Source organism: Mustela nivalis (genome assembly GCF_964662115.1).
Source record: "Mustela nivalis genome assembly, chromosome: 10".
NCBI lineage: Eukaryota > Metazoa > Chordata > Mammalia > Carnivora > Mustelidae > Mustela > Mustela nivalis.
Window position 1 is genome coordinate 84584951 of NC_139029.1, and position 19851 is coordinate 84604801.

At 34.5% G+C, this 19851-nt stretch overlaps 1 protein-coding gene across 2 annotated transcripts in view; it reads right to left on the bottom strand.

Moving 5' to 3' along the window:
* The window catches only part of OLFM3 (olfactomedin 3), a 203140-nt gene extending 187614 nt beyond the window's left edge, over positions 1–15526 (bottom strand). The window contains exon 1 of one of the 2 annotated variants that reach the window (XM_082686513.1): positions 15032–15526. In XM_082686513.1, coding sequence (XP_082542639.1) covers positions 15032–15100 — 69 coding nt within the window. In that variant the 5' untranslated portion in view covers positions 15101–15526. The remainder of the gene's footprint in view (positions 1–15031) is intronic. The other variant, XM_082686514.1, reaches the window with a different exon arrangement.
* Positions 15527–19851: the final 4325 nt, after the last annotated feature.

A 19851-nucleotide genomic window follows, 5' to 3' on the forward strand; every position in this document is an offset into this window, starting at 1 on the left:
TGTTATTGGGGTCTGGCTCCAACTTCAAGAGCAGGCTTACCCTAGCCATTTGGTATTTTGTTGCAATGTAGCAACCAGTTTTACATTTTTTGAACTTTTCTTCTCCAACTTTTAACATTATGATGGGGTTTTATTGTGTTTTTATTTGAATGAATAAAAAAAAAAGAAAGGAATAAAATAAGAAGGAAGGAAGGAAAATGAAAAATAAAGATGAAAGAAATTCCAAGATAAAAAAACCTTTGCATGGTGAAAAAACCTGGTCAGTAGGATTTGAATTCAGTATGCAACCTGACTAACGGTTTTAGGTGATGTCCAATTGCAAGCCAATTTGACCAAGCCAGAATCATCTTATAACTAGATCAGAATATAGTAGAAGATCATTTGTGTGTGGGACTATCTTGGCAACAGACTTGTTCTAAGAAGATTTATCATAGTTTTAATTATCTTGTAAGAATAATTTTCATGTATGATGGTGGTGATGTAGTCCACAGTGTGCAAGGAATCTTCATGCACAGTTCACAGGGGAGCTTAATCAGTATGATATGGATTAGGCAGGGAAAGACAATCACCATGAAGTCATAGAGATCTTGGGGTAAAATGTGTTGGGGTTCTTCTCAGTAACTTAACGTTTTGATGATTAAAATAGGTAGCTATAGATGAGATTGGATAGAAAGAGATAAAATAGAGACACCTAGATATATAACCATATATATATATATACATACACATTTTTTAATGTTATTATGTTAGGTAATTTTATGTGTCAAATTGACTAAACCATGGTGTGCCCAGATATTTGGTCAAGCATTACCTTGAATGTCTCTGTGACAGTGTTTCTGGATGACAGTTGAAAATCGGTATACTAAGTAAAGCAGATTCCTCTCCTTAATGTAGGTGGGCCTCACCCAAACAGTTGGCATCCTGAATAGAAATAAAGGACTTAGTAAAAGAAAATTTCTGCCTAACTGCCTTTGAGTTGGGACATTGATTTTTTTCCCCCTATCTTTGAACTCCAAAGGAAACATTGGCTCTTTCTGGGTCTTGAGCTTATAGGCTTTTGGATTGGATTGACACCATGGGCTTTTCTGGGTCTTCCCCTGGCTGACTGCAGGTCTGGGGAAATATCCATTGTGTGAGCCAATTCCTCATCATCAATATTTTTATATATTATGTATGATATTTATTCATATATATATATATATATATATATATAGATAGGCACATGAGTGCACTCACACGCATGTGCACACACACACACACACACACACACACACACACACACCCCTACACATCCTGTTGATTTTGTTTCTTTGTTTAACTCTAACTACAGTAATACAACTACATTGTGTTTTATTTCTTTGTTTTGGGTTAAGGTAATTAAAGGCTAGAAATATGTTTAAATCCGGTATAGGTCAAATCTAGGACACTTTAGGTAATCATTTTTCTACCATTTTAATGCTACCAATAGCTCTCTTTTTCATTAACTTCACCTACTTCTCATAAAATTAGTAGTAGAAGAACTCAAGTCCCGTTGAAAGTTCTAAAGTATTTCACATGCTTTTTTATATCTCTGTAACTTCATATGAGTTGCTTTTTAATGGAAGACCCTTTCTTCCTTCAATGTCTTGCTGATCTTCCTTTAAGCATCACTCCCCCCAGGAAATTTTTTCTTATGCCTAGCCTGCTGTAGATGTTCCTCTATCCCTGACTTGTGTCAGATGCAAGTATCTGTTATAGGACATAGGTAGTACTATAATTATTAATATACCGGATTGAGTTCTCTGGTAGAAAACATTAAGGGCTTTTTGAGAGTAGTAACTATATACCTTTTAAAAATTATTTTATCTCCAATTCCTACAATATTGCCAGGCATGAGTGTTTGTTGAAAATTTATCCTAATATGAATGTAATATAAATATAGCATGTATTAATTAAGATAATTGAGAGTAATTAATTTCTGGACTAATTGTTTTCTTCACTTTGTATTTTTTTTCTAAAGCTAAAACCAAATCCCAATTATTTAAAATTAAATAAGCAAATTCAACAACACAATTTTCTTCTTCAACTGCACACTTGCTTATACGTTGTGGAATATCATTAAACAATCATCATGTTTGACCATGCCTTTATTGTGTAACATGCATTGGTTCTCTAAACAAAATTGCTTTCATCTAAAGACATACAAGTGCCTTTGTTAGATCAAATTTGACTGATGAAAACAAGGAGCTGTCTTCATCATTTTACTAAATCATAAGTAGACAATTTATTTGTGATTTCACTATAGATGACAAATCCAAAGAATGTGGCATCAAATGCTTTTAAGATCCTGGGTTGGCAAAGAAATGAAACGACAACCACTTAATTCTTAGATTGAGAGATTCTATAGGCAGATTTTACCTAACAACAACTGAAAGACTCACTTGTATCTTATAAATGTCAGCTAGGGAAAATGGTTATCTATCATGTAATTAAATTAAGGTTATGAATAATCTAATTACTCTTCTTTTTTAAATAATTTTTCATTTCTATATTATCTAACTTTATTTTTTATAACTCCCTATAATTTTACATCTATTGTTTCTCTAATGTTAATATTCACAAGCACAGGCTATAGCGTTATTTGGCTAACTTATGTTTCATGCTTATGTAGTAATTACTGTCATCTAGAATCATGTATTAGTTTCCTATCGCTGCTATAAGGCATTACCCTAAACTTAGTGGTTTAAATCAACACAAGTTTGGTGTCCTACAGTTCTAGAGGGCAGAGATATGAAGTTCTCTGAGGTTAAAACTGAAGTGTTAACAAGGTTGTATTCCTTGCTGGAGTCTGTAGAGAGGCATCCATTTTCTTGGCTGTCCAATTTCTAGAGGCAGCCCACATTCCTTGGCTTTTGGCCCCTTCTTCCATCTTTAAAGTGACTCCCTCCAGTCTCTGTTCTGTCATCCTCTCTCCTTTTTCTGATTCTAAGCATCCAGCCATCCTCTTATAAGGTCCTTTTTATTACATTGGGTCCATCAGAAAATTTAAGAATGTTCCCATCTCAGAATTTTTAATTTAGTCTCATTTGGCCAAGTAAGGTAACAAACATATTCACAGTTTCTGGGGATTAGGATGTGAATATCATTGGGGAGGACATTATTCTGTCTATCACTGTCCATATGCATTTTTTGTACTGTTTTTAGCCAAATAATGAATCATAATTCAGTAGCAGAAAATATCACTGGAAGTCATAACTTAATTTAAAAAGAAACTTTGTAATTATTTTTTGATTAAAAATAATCCAGTCCCTTGACTATTGTCCCTGAATACTGTCCCACTCCCCAATAATAAAAACATATGGATAGAAGCTTGCTAATGATTCTTCAGTTATGTCATGGAGGTTATTCCTTTATGCAAAAATAAAATAGGTCTCTCTATTTCTTGTAACCTTTAGAGTCTCTTAACTACTGTCAGATAAAGAAACACAATGTCCTTCACTCATTTGTTTTTCACTGAATCTTCAAAAGCTAATAACAAGGAAGGATACAAAATAAAGATTAATATTCATATGTGAAATGAGCTTATATATTTTACATTTATTTTGGTGTCACTATGTATATGACTAAATAACCATGATTTTCTTGATGACAGATGATATTAACTTTGATTTTCAGAAGTAAAGTAAAAGAGACCTAGGTTTTACTCTTAATTTTAAAAATTTGAGTCTATGAGAAGAAGGAAGGATGAAAGAATGATGAGCTACATTTATAAGATATGACTGTGTCCCATTTTAGGAGTATCTACCCATAATAAAAGAGCATTTTGCTCAGCATCTTCATTTAGTACATGAGGAAATGGAAACCAAAAAAATTTAATGAGTTGTCCAAAGCTATATAACTAGACAGTTGCAAAACTGGTATTAGGCCCCAGCTTTTTAAATTCCTAATTTATTTTTTTATTTTTTTTTTTTTTTAGTACACTGTCTATAACACTGAACTTTCCAATTTCCTAATTATTATGTACCTTGCTTTGATTTGGTTCTTCTCTTCTTTATTTTCATTTTATATGTTAAATTAGTATTAATTATGTTGAGTCCCCTGAGGGGTATCTTTTCCAAAAGAAATGATTACAAATGGACAAAATACAATCACCTTTCTATTGCCTCTCTCTTTGCAAAGGTAAGCTGCAAGAAAGAAAAAGGAAATAAGGATGTTTTCATTGCTTTTTCCTCCCATTTCTTTTTACTAAGATATATAAAGATGAAGTGAACTCAATTAGAGACTTCATTCTAAAAGTGATTGCCAACAGTAAGAAAATGGTAACCAGTTCTCATATTAATGAATGCAATCATTCTGTGTGGGGGTGCAGTAAACCACTTGAAATAACTCAAACGCATGTTGGCAGATGCACATACCATCTGTAAAAGCCTCAGTCTATGCTAGTGTGTAAACAAATACTCCTCCCCTCTCAACCCTTCTTTTCTTTTAGCTATATGAGTGTATCCACCTCTTTGCCACATATAAGCTCATTTATAGTTTCATCATTTCTTACAGTCTTATTCCATTCCAAATATTTAGAGTTGGAGTTTTTCATTGCTTTAACTGACAGGAAAGTCTTGATGCTTTGGAACAAATAAGGGCACCATGTGTAAATTATTGATTGATCCCATCTACTTGACTCCTTACTCTCACATATCTTATGCCCAGTTTTGAGTTATATTACAATAGCTACTTTTTTGGCATGAGCTTCATAAGTCTCTCTACATTTCCTCCTGCTTATCCTTAGAGGGCTTTAAGGTATATGCAATCAAACTGGAGTTATTTTATTCTCTGACTTTGTCTAGCCTTCAGCTTTCTGTAAAGAGTAGAATATATCTGTAGCACAATATAAATAATAAATGGTAAGTATAATCAAAAGTCTTCAGTGGGTCTTGAGCCAGATAATATTTCTGTTTATTTAGTACTATAGTAATACGTACTAAGATATAGTTATCATGCCACAAAATGTATGTAGGTGTAAAAATACTTACCATGGGTACTAATTCCAGATAAACAATTCCTTAAGCATCCATAGACATAGATCATTCCCAGAACTGTTATTGTCTTTTTTAAGTTAATATTTCACCCATGACATTTTGGTGCAGTGAATCAACATTTCCAATACTGATTCTCTATTTGAAGAAATCCTGCCATCTGAAATTGGTCCCTCTAGTAATGCTATTTAAATCGTCATGGGATAATGCTTCTTAATCACCTTCAACTTAGTTGGAAAAATAAAAAAGATCATCTATTCAATTTATGCACTCCCTTTGGGGTTATCTAGGTAGCTGTTTGTTTGTGCTGTTAGGAAAATTTATTACTGACATTTCTTTCCAAAGCATTTGAGCCTACAAAGTTAATCATGAAAATATTGAATTTTCTGATGATATTTAGAAGTTAAAATTCAGATGATTTTTTTTCTATTTTTAAAGATTTTATTATTTACTTGAGAGAGAGAGATAGCAAGAGAGAGAGCATACAGGCAGCCAGGAGGGGGAGAATCAGGCTCCCCTCTGATCTGGGAGCCTAACATGGGGCTCAATCCCAGGACCCTGGGACCATGACCTGAGCTGAAGACAGACGCTTAACAACTAAGACACCCAGGCACCCCTCAGGTGTTTTAATTTTACTCTACCTATATTTTCTCTTAATCATTTAATATTGTTCTGTATCATGGTGTTGTGCTCATTTAGTAATGTAGTACAAATATAGAGGCAATATTACTTTTCTTTATATGGTACTATTATAAGAACATGTAGTAAGAGAATAATTTTAAGAGAATATCTTATATTCTTAAAAAACAATGGAGTCCCTACAAAGAGATGGAGAAATGTCAATAATATACTAATTTATCAGATAAGGCTAAGACATTACATAAAATAAAGTAGTCAAGACGTGGGTACACATTGCTCTCTTCAGACTTATAAACCTATGCAAATAAAATGCATGCTTATACACACACCAAGAAATAAGAGGACATGCTAACATTACTACCAAATATCAGGAAACACAGCAGGTAATTCTTAAGAGTATTAAGGTGGTTGTATCCCAGAGAGCTATGAAAAGTCAAAAATAGCACTAAAGATGGTAAGGTAGGACAGGAAATTAATCAAAAATTTAAAAAGACATAATCTTGCAGCATCCTTTAAGATAAATAACCAGATACAAGAGGTCTAAGCCCTTGAAAAGATGCTTAAAATTTACTTTGCTGCCCCTAATATCTTTTCTAGTGGGAGCGTGGATATTTAAACCAGGATTTTGAGTTCTTTTAGTGTTCCTTGACTTATTTTTTTCTTCGTCTATAAATTTCTTCATTCAACAAATACTTGTTAAGTATTTTACCTGAATAGATACTACGCCAGTCACTAAATGGGAAAAGATAAGATAATGACTAAGACAGGGTCTGCCCTCAGTTACCTTACAATTTATTCAGGGAGACATAATACACTAAATAACCAGCTGGGGTGGGGAGTGGAAAGTGTACTAAAAGTGATTAGAAATAGAGTGCAAGAGAGGAGAGCAAATTTGGGGGGAAAAGAAATCCCAACTCAGTCTGTGTTCACTGAACACCTATTCTATTTCAGAGACAGTGTAGTGGCTATAAATGCAAAGATGAATAAAACATGATTCTTTTCTTTTAGGAGTTCTTAGTTTATCAGGATTACCTCTTCCTCTGGGGTTTGAGGAGTGTTAAGGAAGGATGTATGGAAGAAGTGACATTTGAGTTGCATCTTAAAATATAGGTAAAATTTTGACATATGGAGATGAGGGAAAGAGCTTTCCAAAGAGAGGCGAAAGGAGGAACACAACGGCATCTGTGATCCTCTTTCTGAACTTATTTTTATTCTCCTGAAGGCTTGTTATAAGAATGACGGAAGGTATAGCCTTATGATATATACTTTAGAACACTTGTTTTTAAATTAAATCTTTTTAATTCCAGGAATATTTTTGAATATTTTTATTAGTAACATTCAAATTAATGGCACTCTTGATAGAGGTGTTCTTATACTGTTCCTATATTTTTGGACCCCCCCCTTCCCAAAAGACTTTGCCACCTCTTATAGCAAGTAACAGAAATAAGTTAAATTTCACTAAATGATGGTGTGCAAGTATTTCTGAAATAATACATTTCTTAAATATTAATTTTTCATGATTAGGGTCTATCCTAAAAATTATATAATTATCTATTTTTACCCGTTATATTATTTACATCAGTTGAACTGAGAAAGGAAAGAATGAATTCATGAGTTACTCAGGTGGACTTGCTTTTGGATGAATAACACTAGAAGAAGTATTATTAAGTGGCTAATTAAGGGTCAGGTCTTTTCAAGCACTTTGTAAAAGTCTCTGTAAAAAAGAGCAAGAAACCCAGTATTAACAGAGGGACTACGAAAGGAATCCGGGAGATAAGAGCAGAGAAATTATGTTCATAAAGTTGTCATTTCTTCATGACTGCTATGTTCTTGACATTTATGTCCTTCCTACCTGCCTAAACTGTTGATATCCCAATGCCCAATGTGATGGTTTTAGGAGGTGGGGGCTTTGGGAAGTGATTAGGTCATCAAGGGGAGCCTTCACTGAATGAGATTACTGCCCTTCTAGAAAGACTCCACAGAGCTCCGTAGCCCCTATTACATGTGAGACTACAATGAGAGGGAACCAGCTATGAACCAGGAGAAGGACCATTTCCAAAACTTGATCATGCTGGTGTCTTGATCCTGGACTTCCTAACCTTCAGAATTGTGAGCAATAAATTTCTGTTGTTAACTCAGTCTGTGGTACTTTGTTATTGCAGCCTGAATGGACCGAGACAATGACCTTCTGCCCTGAACATATCTAGACAGAGTATCTTGAGAAAATCCCTTTCTAAATTTCTTTCTTTAATATTTTTAAATCATAGAGAGGATTTAACTTCTTGATAGGGGTGACTGTGTGACTCAAGTGGTTAAGCATCTGCCTTGGGCTCAGGTCATGATGCCAGGGTCCTGGGATTGAGCCCCTCATTGGGCTCCTTACTCAGTAAGGAATCGGCTTCTCCCTCTCCCTCTGCCTGCCACTCTGCCTGCTTGTGCTTTCTCTTTCTGTCCAATAAATAGATAAATAAATAAATAAATAAATAAAATCTTAAAAACAATAAACTGCTTTATCATTGGCATACTTTGCAAAGACCCAAGAAGCCTACACTTGTCATGCTGGTCAAAAAAGCAATTTTATCTGTTGATAGATCTTTGTTTAAATATATCCATCCTCTCTGTGATACACTCTCCATGATTAGTTTAAAAGCTCTTTTCTGGATGTAGTTTGGCTTTGATATTATGGAACCACTTTGCATGTCTTGTTTTTTTTTCTAACAAATTTGTAAGCAGGGCCTTTTGGGCTATAAGTATGATGTCAATTTTCAAGGTGATATTTTGAAATTGGAGCTTTGACCAAAACTATGGGCTGATTCTGAGAAATTCTGCTGATCACATAGAAACATGACATTCACTTTTCTGAAAGCTGAGAAGAAGGAATAGCAAAGAAAAAAGAGTAATGAAAGGTCCTTTTCTACTATAATCTTAACATGTGGTACAAAACAGACTTTAGATCTGGTTATAGATTGATGTTACGAAATATTTATATAAAAACTTATGGATTTACATATAAATGATTTATGGTATAAGTGACATATATACAATTATAAATATATAATTAATAATGGTATGAACTATTGCTATTCCATCTAGTCCATAGCTAAGAAAAGTGAGCTTTAGAGAGATAACTGTCTTACTGAAATGTTGCACAGTTATTCCTTAAAATCACGTTAGGCCTTAAAGCCATGATTTCATGTCCAGTTTGCCTTTTTATGTTGACTTAATTTGGTATACAATTTAAAAATTATATTGGAGAATTACCATGATAATACTAGTTTCATAGAAAATCTCCTTCAAAGTTTTTAATTGGTAGGTGGCATAGACTGAGTAAATGGATGACTAATTTCAAGATCATCTTTTGATTTAAACGTGGGATCTAGGTAGTAAATGTTTACAAAATTTTTGATGTTACTTTAATATATTAATGCCACTATGAAATCATCTGTTCCTATATATACACATATACATATTTACCTAAATGCACAGATGATCCAAGGACCCACGGTCATCTCATCTAACCTACAAAGACAGCTGTCTGGTTTTGTTTCTCCTCTATTAATTTCACTGATGCCAATTTATTTAAAGTAAAATGTGACTACTTACTTCAGTAAATCAAATGCCAAGTCTTAGCTTTATCCAGTCTCATTTTTTTCTTTATGTGTTTTGTTAGTACAAAAATTGAAGTTTTGTAACGATTGCAAGTCCGAAATCCTTAAGGATGTTCCTGCTTGGGAAGAGTCAGCAAAGATAAGCAGGACCTTTTATAATTAGTCCTCCCAAATACCTCCGACGTCTCATCACACTAGCAATTCCCTTCATGTGAGAAATAAGTTCTTGCTTTGCTTTTCACTAGAGAATTTTTCATTAAACAAAAGACTTAGAGATGAAGCAAGAAACATGTTGGTTTTCAGATCCACTCCACGCTTTGTTGAGTGAGTAACGTTTGATGGATAAATGAATAAACAAACCCAGGTACATGAATCATGTATGGGGAGATAAGAGGGAAGGAGAGAATGGTTCATGAGGAAGTAGAAAACCTAAGGCTTTATTGAATGCCGAACACAGAAGAGGAAGACTTCATGATATTATCTAGGCAGGCTGATCCCTGATGTCACATGATCTTAGATCTCATGATCTTAGAAGCTATACCCTACAAAACGACTTGCTAATTTTTCATGAATGATCAAATATGATTAAATAAAGTATCACAGTCTGTGGGCTGCTGTAACGAAGTTCTCCACTGAGTGGCTTATAAACAGATATTTATTTCTCACAATTCTGGAGGCTGGAAGTTTAAGCTCTGGGTGCCAGCATGGTCAGGTGGGGATCCTCTTCCAGGTTGTAGACTTCTGTTTGTCTGTTTGTATCCTCGCATGATGGAAAGAATGAGCTTTTTCCTCTGCGGCCTCATATCAGGGTACAAATCTCATTTGTGAAGACTCCATCTTCAGGACCTAATTACCTCCCCAAAGCCTCAGGGCTTAGTACCCTCACTGTGGGCATTAGGTTTCAATATAGGAATGGGGTTGGGAGAGCTGGGGACCCACAAACATGCAAAGCGTAGCTTGGGGCCTCATAGAGTTTAACCCAGAACTTTTAAGAACATGTAGGCTTCACATTTTTTAGGTTAGATCACAGCTTCCTCAGTGTCCTCATACACACACACACACACATCTATACATACATACACACATGCATATATACATATATATACACATATACATACACACACACACACACACACGTATAGTGGCAAAAGCGGGGTGGAGAATAAAGGACCCTGCATCCTACTCTGCTTCTCACTTTTGTGCCACTTTCCATCCCAACAGGGAACCTATCAATCATCCCAATAGTCATTTTTAAAGAGAGTAATTGCAAAATTACATGGGATAGAATTTTAAAAGAAAAATAAATGAAAATAGTACAAATTTAACCATTTCAAATTGCCAAGAGAGTGAGAAGGAATATTTACTCTCTCTAAAATAAGAATTCAATTGGTTTAAGGAGAATGGGATAAAATCAGAGTAAGAAAGTAATTTGTTCCTTCAAAACATGAATGGGCTGGGTTGAACTTTTCACTTTTTACCATATCAGGGTTTATGGGTGTGTGATGACAGGTTTTGTCAAATGCCATCGATCCACATTTTCTGTGCTAATTTGAGTTGGTCCTGTTGTATAGATGGTGTGCCTGGCATATAGGAGATTCAGAAGAAGATTTTAAAGTGAATTTTACAACAAATTTATCTCAGCTTGTTTCCCTTGCTGCTTTTGCTTTTTATTAATTTCGTGTAAAAGTTGAAAGAACAAGAACTTCAGGTTTATGTACAAAAGCCACCATAGCCAATTTAGGTCCTTGATAATTTTTTTTAGCAATACCAAAATGCAAAGGCATGTATACCTGGTGAATTACATTATGAAGCATTAAAAATATAATGATGGAAATTCTCTTGTTTTCCATCATCTTTATGTGGCTTTAAAGCAACGGTCTTATTTAATGTAAGAGTTCTAATTAGCTGCGCTGTTTTGGACAGAAAGAACAGTTTGGTGTTGGACATAATTGCTGAATCACTGTTACATTTTATTATGTTTGTGGTATGAGCAAGTAGCATGGTGAGAAGTTCTTTAATATATTTCTAGGTAAGGAGATAGTGAATGTTTTCTCCATCTAAGTGTGCTAGGGCATTTTTCAATCTATTTATCCCAGAGGTACAACTACCTTAAAGTTCAACAGTCACCCCAAGGTGTGTCTATGCCTATGTCACCGCTTTTTAACTATTCCCCAAGTATCTGACTCTGGTATAAATGTTCTGTTTAAAGCCTGCACAGCCACATTTATTTCTTCCTTTCTTCCTGTTTCAGCACTGCAGAGCAGAGAAATTCATGGTTCTGATTCACAGGAATTACTATTTTGTTATAATGTTCGAATAATGGTCTGCTAAAAATCTTCTTGTAAAAGAAAAAGAGGTTCACTCTCCTAATATCAAGGTCATTACTGAACTCAGTGTGTTTAGTTTAAAAGCACAGAGATGCCATCTAGCAGCCATTCTCAGGAATTTCTAGCACTGGAATATTCCTTTCTCCATAAAAGTAAGCAATAATTGAATTCTTACAAGCTTTCAGATTTTTAAAAATTTACTTTTAAATGATTGATGGTTTGGCACATTGCCTGTAATTCAGGCACTCCATTACAAATAAAACTAATTTCTCTTAAAATAGGTAAAGTAATATACCTACAAGTTTTTCTAAATGAAACTAGAAACTTGTTAATAAGATTTTAATTAAGAAAGCATAGTTCTCATAATTTTCTGAGAGGAAAATTGATAACCTGTCTATAAAAAAATACAAATAATTAATGGTGAATTGCCTTTCTTTGCTGAAAGAAAATACTAATTTAGCCAATTTTCTGATACATCAAATGAGAGAAAAGAAAGTGAGAACATGCTGAAAGTAAGTCCATTCTATAAATATAAAAGTTTGGGGATTTTTTTTTTTTAATTTAAAAATAAAATTGACTTTCAAGTAACTTATCTTACCATAAGATGGCGATAGTTAAGTACTTTATAAATTGTCATATAAGATCTGGAAGTTTCAATCTTAGGAAAAATGATCATAAACATAAACATTATCTAGTCTCCAGGAAATGGAATTGGCACTGTTATTAGAAAGCCTTATTGTTTTTAGATTAATTAATATGCAATGATCACTAGGGTTTAGATTTCCAATATTTGATCCATGTGGCAATCCTATACCTGAAAAAAAAAAAAAACCTATTCTTAAGAGCTCTCCTATTTTGCCAATCTGTGGGTCTCTATGTATGATTATACGTATATATTTACTACAAAGAAAGTGTAACAATATAGAAGAATATTTGAATGCATTTATATAAAAATGTGATTTTGAAATATATCAGTTCTAGCATATTAGTATATTAAAAAAAATCAACTGTTTAGAATTTCTGTATATTTAACTGTCATCAGTTAATTATTACTTATTGTCCAAGAACTGTGGTCTTATACATTTCTGTATCATTGGATTTTTATTTAAATTTCATCACACATAATTTACATTATGAATGTTAATTTTATTACCTAAATCCTTAAGTAGTTCATGCAATAACAAATAAAATTTGTGAAAATTTCTAGTTCATAATCTTTTTTTTTCCTAGTTCATAATCTAATTGACAATTATTTTGAGAATTCATTGGTACCATTTATGATTTGGTTGGGAGGGATACTTATAGTTTGGTGATCAATAACAGCTTGCTAAAACAGTAGCTTTTGTTAACTTTTTAAAAGCAATATTTTGTCTACTAGTCCCCAAAGTTTTTAGACATTAAAATCATTTGCTCTGAACCTTCTAATATTTTCTATAATGTCATATATGGTGTAGAACAAAATATCATCTCTTCTTTATACACTGTATTGCAGTATCTAGAATCTGAAAAGGACAATTTGAAAAGTTCATGTATGTGTTTTCCTTCCCTGGATTTCTCAGCTTACTTGTACTAAACAGCCCCACTACGTCAAAAGAAAAGTTATATATAGTTGAATACACAGACATAAACTTCTTAATACTAGAAAAGATCATATTAACTAAAATGGGTCATTGGAGAATTTAACAGCTTTTTTATTTAGTAGCTGTTTTTTGTTTATATATATATCTAATTTGGGAAGGAGTGGGGTTCAAGAATTCAAAAAGGTCTTCTGACACTATACATACCAGACACATCACATCACACATGCAGTTCCTGGTAAAGCTCTACATTTCTGAATTCTTTTTAAAGAATGACAAAACTCACTTTAAGTGATTTTTTTCCTACAGTAGCTCAGTAATTGGCTTTGCTTTAAAAAACTATTTTATCAAGAATATTCCAAAAAAGATACATAATGAATATGTTCAAAAGTGGTAACCAATAGAGTATAATGAGAGTGGCCGTAGGATGTGTCACTATAAATCCAGAGACAAAAAGAAAAAAAAATTAAAAATATAAAAACAAAGTCAACACTTTTTACCTGGATGTAAAGCTACCCCTTAGTGTATAAAATAATCTACTAAGATCATTAAAGTGGAATTCACACACTGTGTGGAGATTTCACAGTGACAATATCAGCATAACTGTACCTTTAAAATAAAATTATTCTCATCAGGTCTCTCTAAATATGAAAAATGCAAAGAAATAACTACAAATATATATGATATGATTCTAAGTTTTCACTGTATACTATATTCGGCCTAGAAATATTCAATCAACCATAATAGTATATTATGCTTGGTCACATATTAGTTCTATACAATTAGGAAAAGAAACTTCATTTCTCTACACCACACAGATAATGTTAAGCTTTTAAAATAACTTTACAATATTTTCAAATGCAGCTTTATATTGTTTTGTAATATGGTATCATTTTTCTTTTCTGTTTTGTCCGAGTGCTCTTGACAAGCTAAATAAGTAAAATTATTTCAAAAATTGTCTTTTTTTTTTTTACCAGATGCCTTTATCTCTTATTTTCCAGGTCATTGTGATTTTCTTAGAATGCTGAAGCTCTCCCATTATCTCACTTTATTGTCAAGACGTTTCTCGCACACAACTGAAAATATTTCTCCATATTTTTCTACCTTTTTATCAAAAGAGGTTAGCGTTCACTTTAATTACCAGTACTGGATAATTTTCGGAGTTCAAGAGCTATGAGACAACTCATCCTTCCTCTTTCCCTCCCTAGTTTGACAGCGTTCTCACTTCCTGTTTCTTAACACTGGTAATCAGAACTTCCCCAGTGCTTCCTAATTTTCTTAATAAAAAGAAAGAAGCAAATAAACACAAGCTCCTTTCACGAACGCCTCTCAGCCATGGCAGAGTATAGCTCTGCTGCTCGGCCGTGTGTGTTACCAGCAGCATCCTAAATGTTTTGGACACAAACCGCAGCACGTCTGCGATGGGAGTATTATTGACCAGGAGCAGCTGGAAAACGCTTCTCTGCTTTCAACAAAGAAACAGTGCACCATCTCCTAATACATGTTTACAAACTGCATTGTTTCAACTGCTAACTCCTTTGCATTACCCGTCCGACTTCACAAGAGAACATTAAGCACTTGGATACGGAATAAGCTAAATTCCCCCGAGAGCCGCATAGTCCTCTGCCCATACACATTATATTCGCTCTTGGTCCCTCCCCCAACCCCTCCTCGCCTGGACTCTACCTTGAGGAGCTATTCCTTCCGTAGTTCACCTTGTTATCTTAGCAGTAGGGATAAGCCAGGCACCTCAAGATAGCTGGGAGAGCTGTCTTTCGTGCCCACCCCCCCCTTATTTATTTGCATTTTTGGTCGGTTTGTTACATATTGCACATTTATTTCAAACAAGAGTTAAATATTGCCCATACCTTGGAAGGGTCTAATCCAGCAAGCAAAGACAGCAGCAGGAGATTGAGTAGGTTGGACGTCGCCTGCATTCTGATCTGGGTTTTTGCCCTCTCTTTACTCTCTTTTCTGTAGCCACTCCACTCTCACTGCAGAGACCTTTCCCTCGTCAGTTGCACTCTCTGCCTGCCAGTCAGAGCAGAGTAGAGACAGAGGCGGTGGCTGGAGCACGAGCAAGAGCAGCAGCAGCGGGAGCAGTAGCGGCGGTAGCAGTAGCGGCAGCAGCGGCAGCCGCCCTGGGGGGCGATCATTCCGCAGGCATTCTCAGAGCAGGGAGTCCGCGCGAGCTCAAGGGGGTGGGTTGGGCTGCAGTGGGCGCTGACCGAGGTGCTGAAGCTCCTCCAACCCGAGCCCTAGTTTACCCTCTCTCCCGCTGCTATCGAGATAGCCCACCTCAAAAGTTTTGACCCAAGCAAAAGACACAGGGAGTAACTGCCGAGAGAGGTGTGGAGACCTGGGCAACGGATATGACATCACTACAACTCCTGGGGGCTTGGGGGTATATATTGCTGGGAATTTGTTAACCAAACAAGGATTGACTCTCACGCTCCAGTTCAGCATTTGGTAGCAACTTGACTGCAAAGAAGTAAAGAGTCAGCTAGATCCAGGATTATGAAACAAATAGTGCCTGGAACCTTCTGCTGTCATTGACAGAGGACTTGATATCGTATTTAGTGCTTTAAACAAAGTTTGCAGTGCAGACTATCAATGTGAGTTTTCCGTTCAAGGCATCCAATTTGTAGCTATTATATATGCATATATGCACTGTTATTTATAAATAGTCTATTGAAATAATTTGTTTGGTTAGGTATTAATGTGTATTTTTCTGTCTAGGACTTTACTATGCATATATAAATGAGAAGCTTTCTTTTTTATTATAAATGGGATATTCCATTAGTGACCTCCTCCACCCCCACACGCAGCTGAAATCCCTCTTCCTCACACTCAGCCACAGCCATAGCCAAAAATATAATTTCTTTGTCTATCTGACTTATGTTTATGCCTGAGGAAGAATTCAGTGATGGATGGACAGTGGGATGGGAAAAATGAATATTTCTAAGCTTCCAAATATTTCTGTTTTCCCAAACTCAAGAGAAGAGGCAGAACACCTGCCTCACAGGAGCAAGAAAGGGTAAATAAAAAAAACTAACACTCTCATACACCTTACATTGTTTAATTATACTCAAGTGACTTCTTTTCTTTGAAGCTGGGCAAAGTAAGTGTTTGCCATAAGATAAAAACATGGAGAGGAGTTTGCAACCACCTTGAATCCTCCCTCTCATATGATTATACCTTTAATGCTCCTTGAGTCATGTCTTCTGTTGAGTTTTCTAGAAATGTTATTTCCTAAGGATTAAAATATATGAACTGATGATATGGCCATTGCTTCCACTGTAAAAAAGAAGATAAATTGTTTGAGATATTAGACACACACCGTGTACAATATTTCACCAATCTTTTACTGAAAAGTCTTCATATTTTTCAATATATCTCAATTAGGAATCAAATGTCTTAGAAGTTATAATCCCCAAGGATTTGCATCATGTTGCATCTATTTTTATCCTGATATTATGAATATGTATACATGTGTACGTCATTACCTGAGTTCTTTTTTCCTTATGAAACATAAATAATAAGGAGAAAAGTAAATATGAAAATTCCTTTTGAAGAAATAGATCATGCATAGAAAAGAGATTAAAGAATAAGAGAAAGAAAGTAGAGTTATCTGAAGTCTGTTAGTTTAATGATAACTCTAGCAATCATAACAGTTGGAAATTCCCATTATTTCCATGAAGAAAGAGATAAGAGAAATTTTCTTTTGAGGTAATAGATAACATTACAGAGTTATGTCTGACACCCTTGGGATAGCTTTCTAGAGCATATTTGGGGTGTCCCCCCCTTTTTACATTTGTTTCTTAACCTAATCTCTATTTTTATCCATCCATTTAGGATAAATCAGCATAGATTATGTTTTTTGATGATTCATACATAAAAATTGTTGAAAATTGTATTCCATTTCTAAATGGAATTTCTAAAGATTTCAAATCATTGCACAATTGGGAAATGAATTGCAAAGGCGCAGTAGCTGGGTGGCTGTAATAGTACATTTGTATTAGCTATACTAAATACAACATAATTGTTTATTTTTATGCATGCTCTTTTCTCTTCTCAGAATATCTTCTACCATCTTGTTCCACCTCCACCTCTCATCACACAGTGCAGCTTACTTATTTGAATATGAGGAACTGTGCTTAACAGACATACAAGAAAGTAATATGAGATCATAATCATCATAAATATAAGATCAATAGCTGTTCTTTTAATGATACTGTTTTTCCTAGGGATTAAAAAATATTCTGAACTCATACATAGTTCACAATATTAATAACTATTGGGCCAAAACTCCTATTTTTTCCCTTTAAATATCCATTTCCCGAGCTGCCTCAGTGGGTCAGTCAGTTAAGTGTCTGCCTTTGGCTCAGGCCCTGAGAGTTGGACCCCCTTCTTAGTGGAGAGTCTGCTTCTCCCTCTTCCCCTGCTTCTGCTCTCTCTCTCTCTCTCTGTCTATCTCATGTGCCCAATTCTTTCCTTAATAAATAAATAAATAAAATCTTTTGAAAAAATTCCCTATTTCCCTATATTTTGTGGCACTATATTATCATTTGTAACAAGGAATTAATAAGAATACAAAATCTGTGGCACTTTGAGAGAAAATATGTGATGGAAGATGGTAACACTTAAAGAATGCACTGTATGGTAATTATGTTACAAATGAAAACAGATGAACTTAGTATACTTTGAACACATTGCCATAAGAAAAGCTTGTCTTTTGTAGAGAACAACCAAGTTTAGTAACCAAAAACTTTATTAAACATACCAGTGAAAAACAAAGCTGTATCTAAGCAGCACAAATGCACCAATACCCTACTACTTCACTCTCTCTTTAAAATAAAACAGAAAAAACTGAAATTAGTTTTCCTAAAAGGAATTTTGAATACTGTTTTTAGTCATTTGTTTTATAATCAAGCTCCTTTATAGTACATTTTCATAAAATGAGTTTTATGAAAAATATCATCAATTTAATTTGATGACATTATAGACCCTACTTTATCTTATCTGTGCATAGCAATTTATACATCATTTCTCCTTGCAAAAAAGTACAAGAAGCTCTTCCATTAGCTATCCAAAAGAGTTCTGTGATGGAAAGGAGACGGTGCATCTACTTTTGTCTTCATAGTCACTTCATATTGCTTACTGTAACTTAAACTGGTAACTGAAATTTAGAACAAAATGATATAATATGATGCATAGCATAGATTTAGAAATACTACATTTGTCCATACATGAATGAGAAAACATTTGATATTTATGTATCTAATTAAAGTTAGCCTTCGTGTCTATAATAGGTATAAAATTTCTCTGAGATTTATAAAGCACTACACACATTTTAACCAGTACTATCTACAGAGGCATGCATGAAAATAAGCTTAAATGAAATTGTGTACATATGTAATATCTAGGGCAAAAATGTAACTTTTAAAAATTTATTTATTTATTTATTTATTTATTATTTATTCATTTATTTTAGAGAGATAGTTGGGGGAGGTAGTAAGGAGGGAGAGGGGAGGGGCACCTGGGTGGCTCAGTGGGTTAAAGCCTCTGCCTTCGGCTCAGGTCATGATCCCAGGGTTCTGGGATCGAGCCCCGCGTCAGGCTTTCTGCTCAGCAGGGAGCCTGCTTCCTCCTCTCTCTCTCTCTCTCTTCCTGCCTCTCTGCCTACTTGTGATCTCTGTCTGTCAAATAAATAAATAAAATCTTAAAAAAAAAAAAAAAAGGAGGGAGAGGGGAGGAAGAAGGAGAAAATCTCCAGCAGACTTCCTGATGAGTGTGAAGCCTAACGCAGGGCTCCATCTTAAGATCCTGAGATCACGACCTGACCTGAAACCATAAATTCCCACGCTTAATCAACTGAGCCACCCAGGCACGCCAAAAGTGTAACTTTTTAAATATCTATACTCAATATTACAAAAGTAGATTCTTAGTTATATAATAGATTATTAGATGACTTTTTTAATATTAGTCTTCTTTTGTAAAATATATTACTTCTGAATGTGTTGTATTGCTTCAGCGTTACAGAGATGCTACATTGTGTTAAAAAATTTTCTTACTTATACTGACTTTCACCTATCATTTAACATTGATGGACTTAGCTATCTTAGAATAATAAAAAGAATTATCTAACAGATTATATAAACCCTTGAGAAAATTCTCACCTTCATAAAAATGAATATATTCACTTTTGAATATATTTGGTCTATGAAAGTACATCTGTGCCACACTTCAATTTTTTGCCTTGTTCTCTTCTATTCCCTCTTGAGGTGACTTTTCTACCTTGCTTTCTTTTAAGCCATTTCCATCTAGAACTCCTACCTCCCCTAACTACCCAATCTAAAATAACAACACAATAATCCTCTATTTATGTTATTTTTGTTCTTGGGTAGATTATTTACTGTCTCTTTTATTATGGTATATTTAATAAAGTGTCCTTTTTTAAATATTCTGCTACAATCCAATCACCTAGAGTAGTGCTTGGCACCTGGTAGTCACTTAATCAATAATGATTTAATGAATGAATGAATGAGTGATTTTCTGACCCTAATTCCGTCATGCATGATAATTATATATCCAAGGTTTGCTAAATGTCACTAACTTAATTTGCGCAGGCACCTCAAACTCAATATTTCAAATCAATATTTTTCCTCAATCATATTAGTTTGTAACA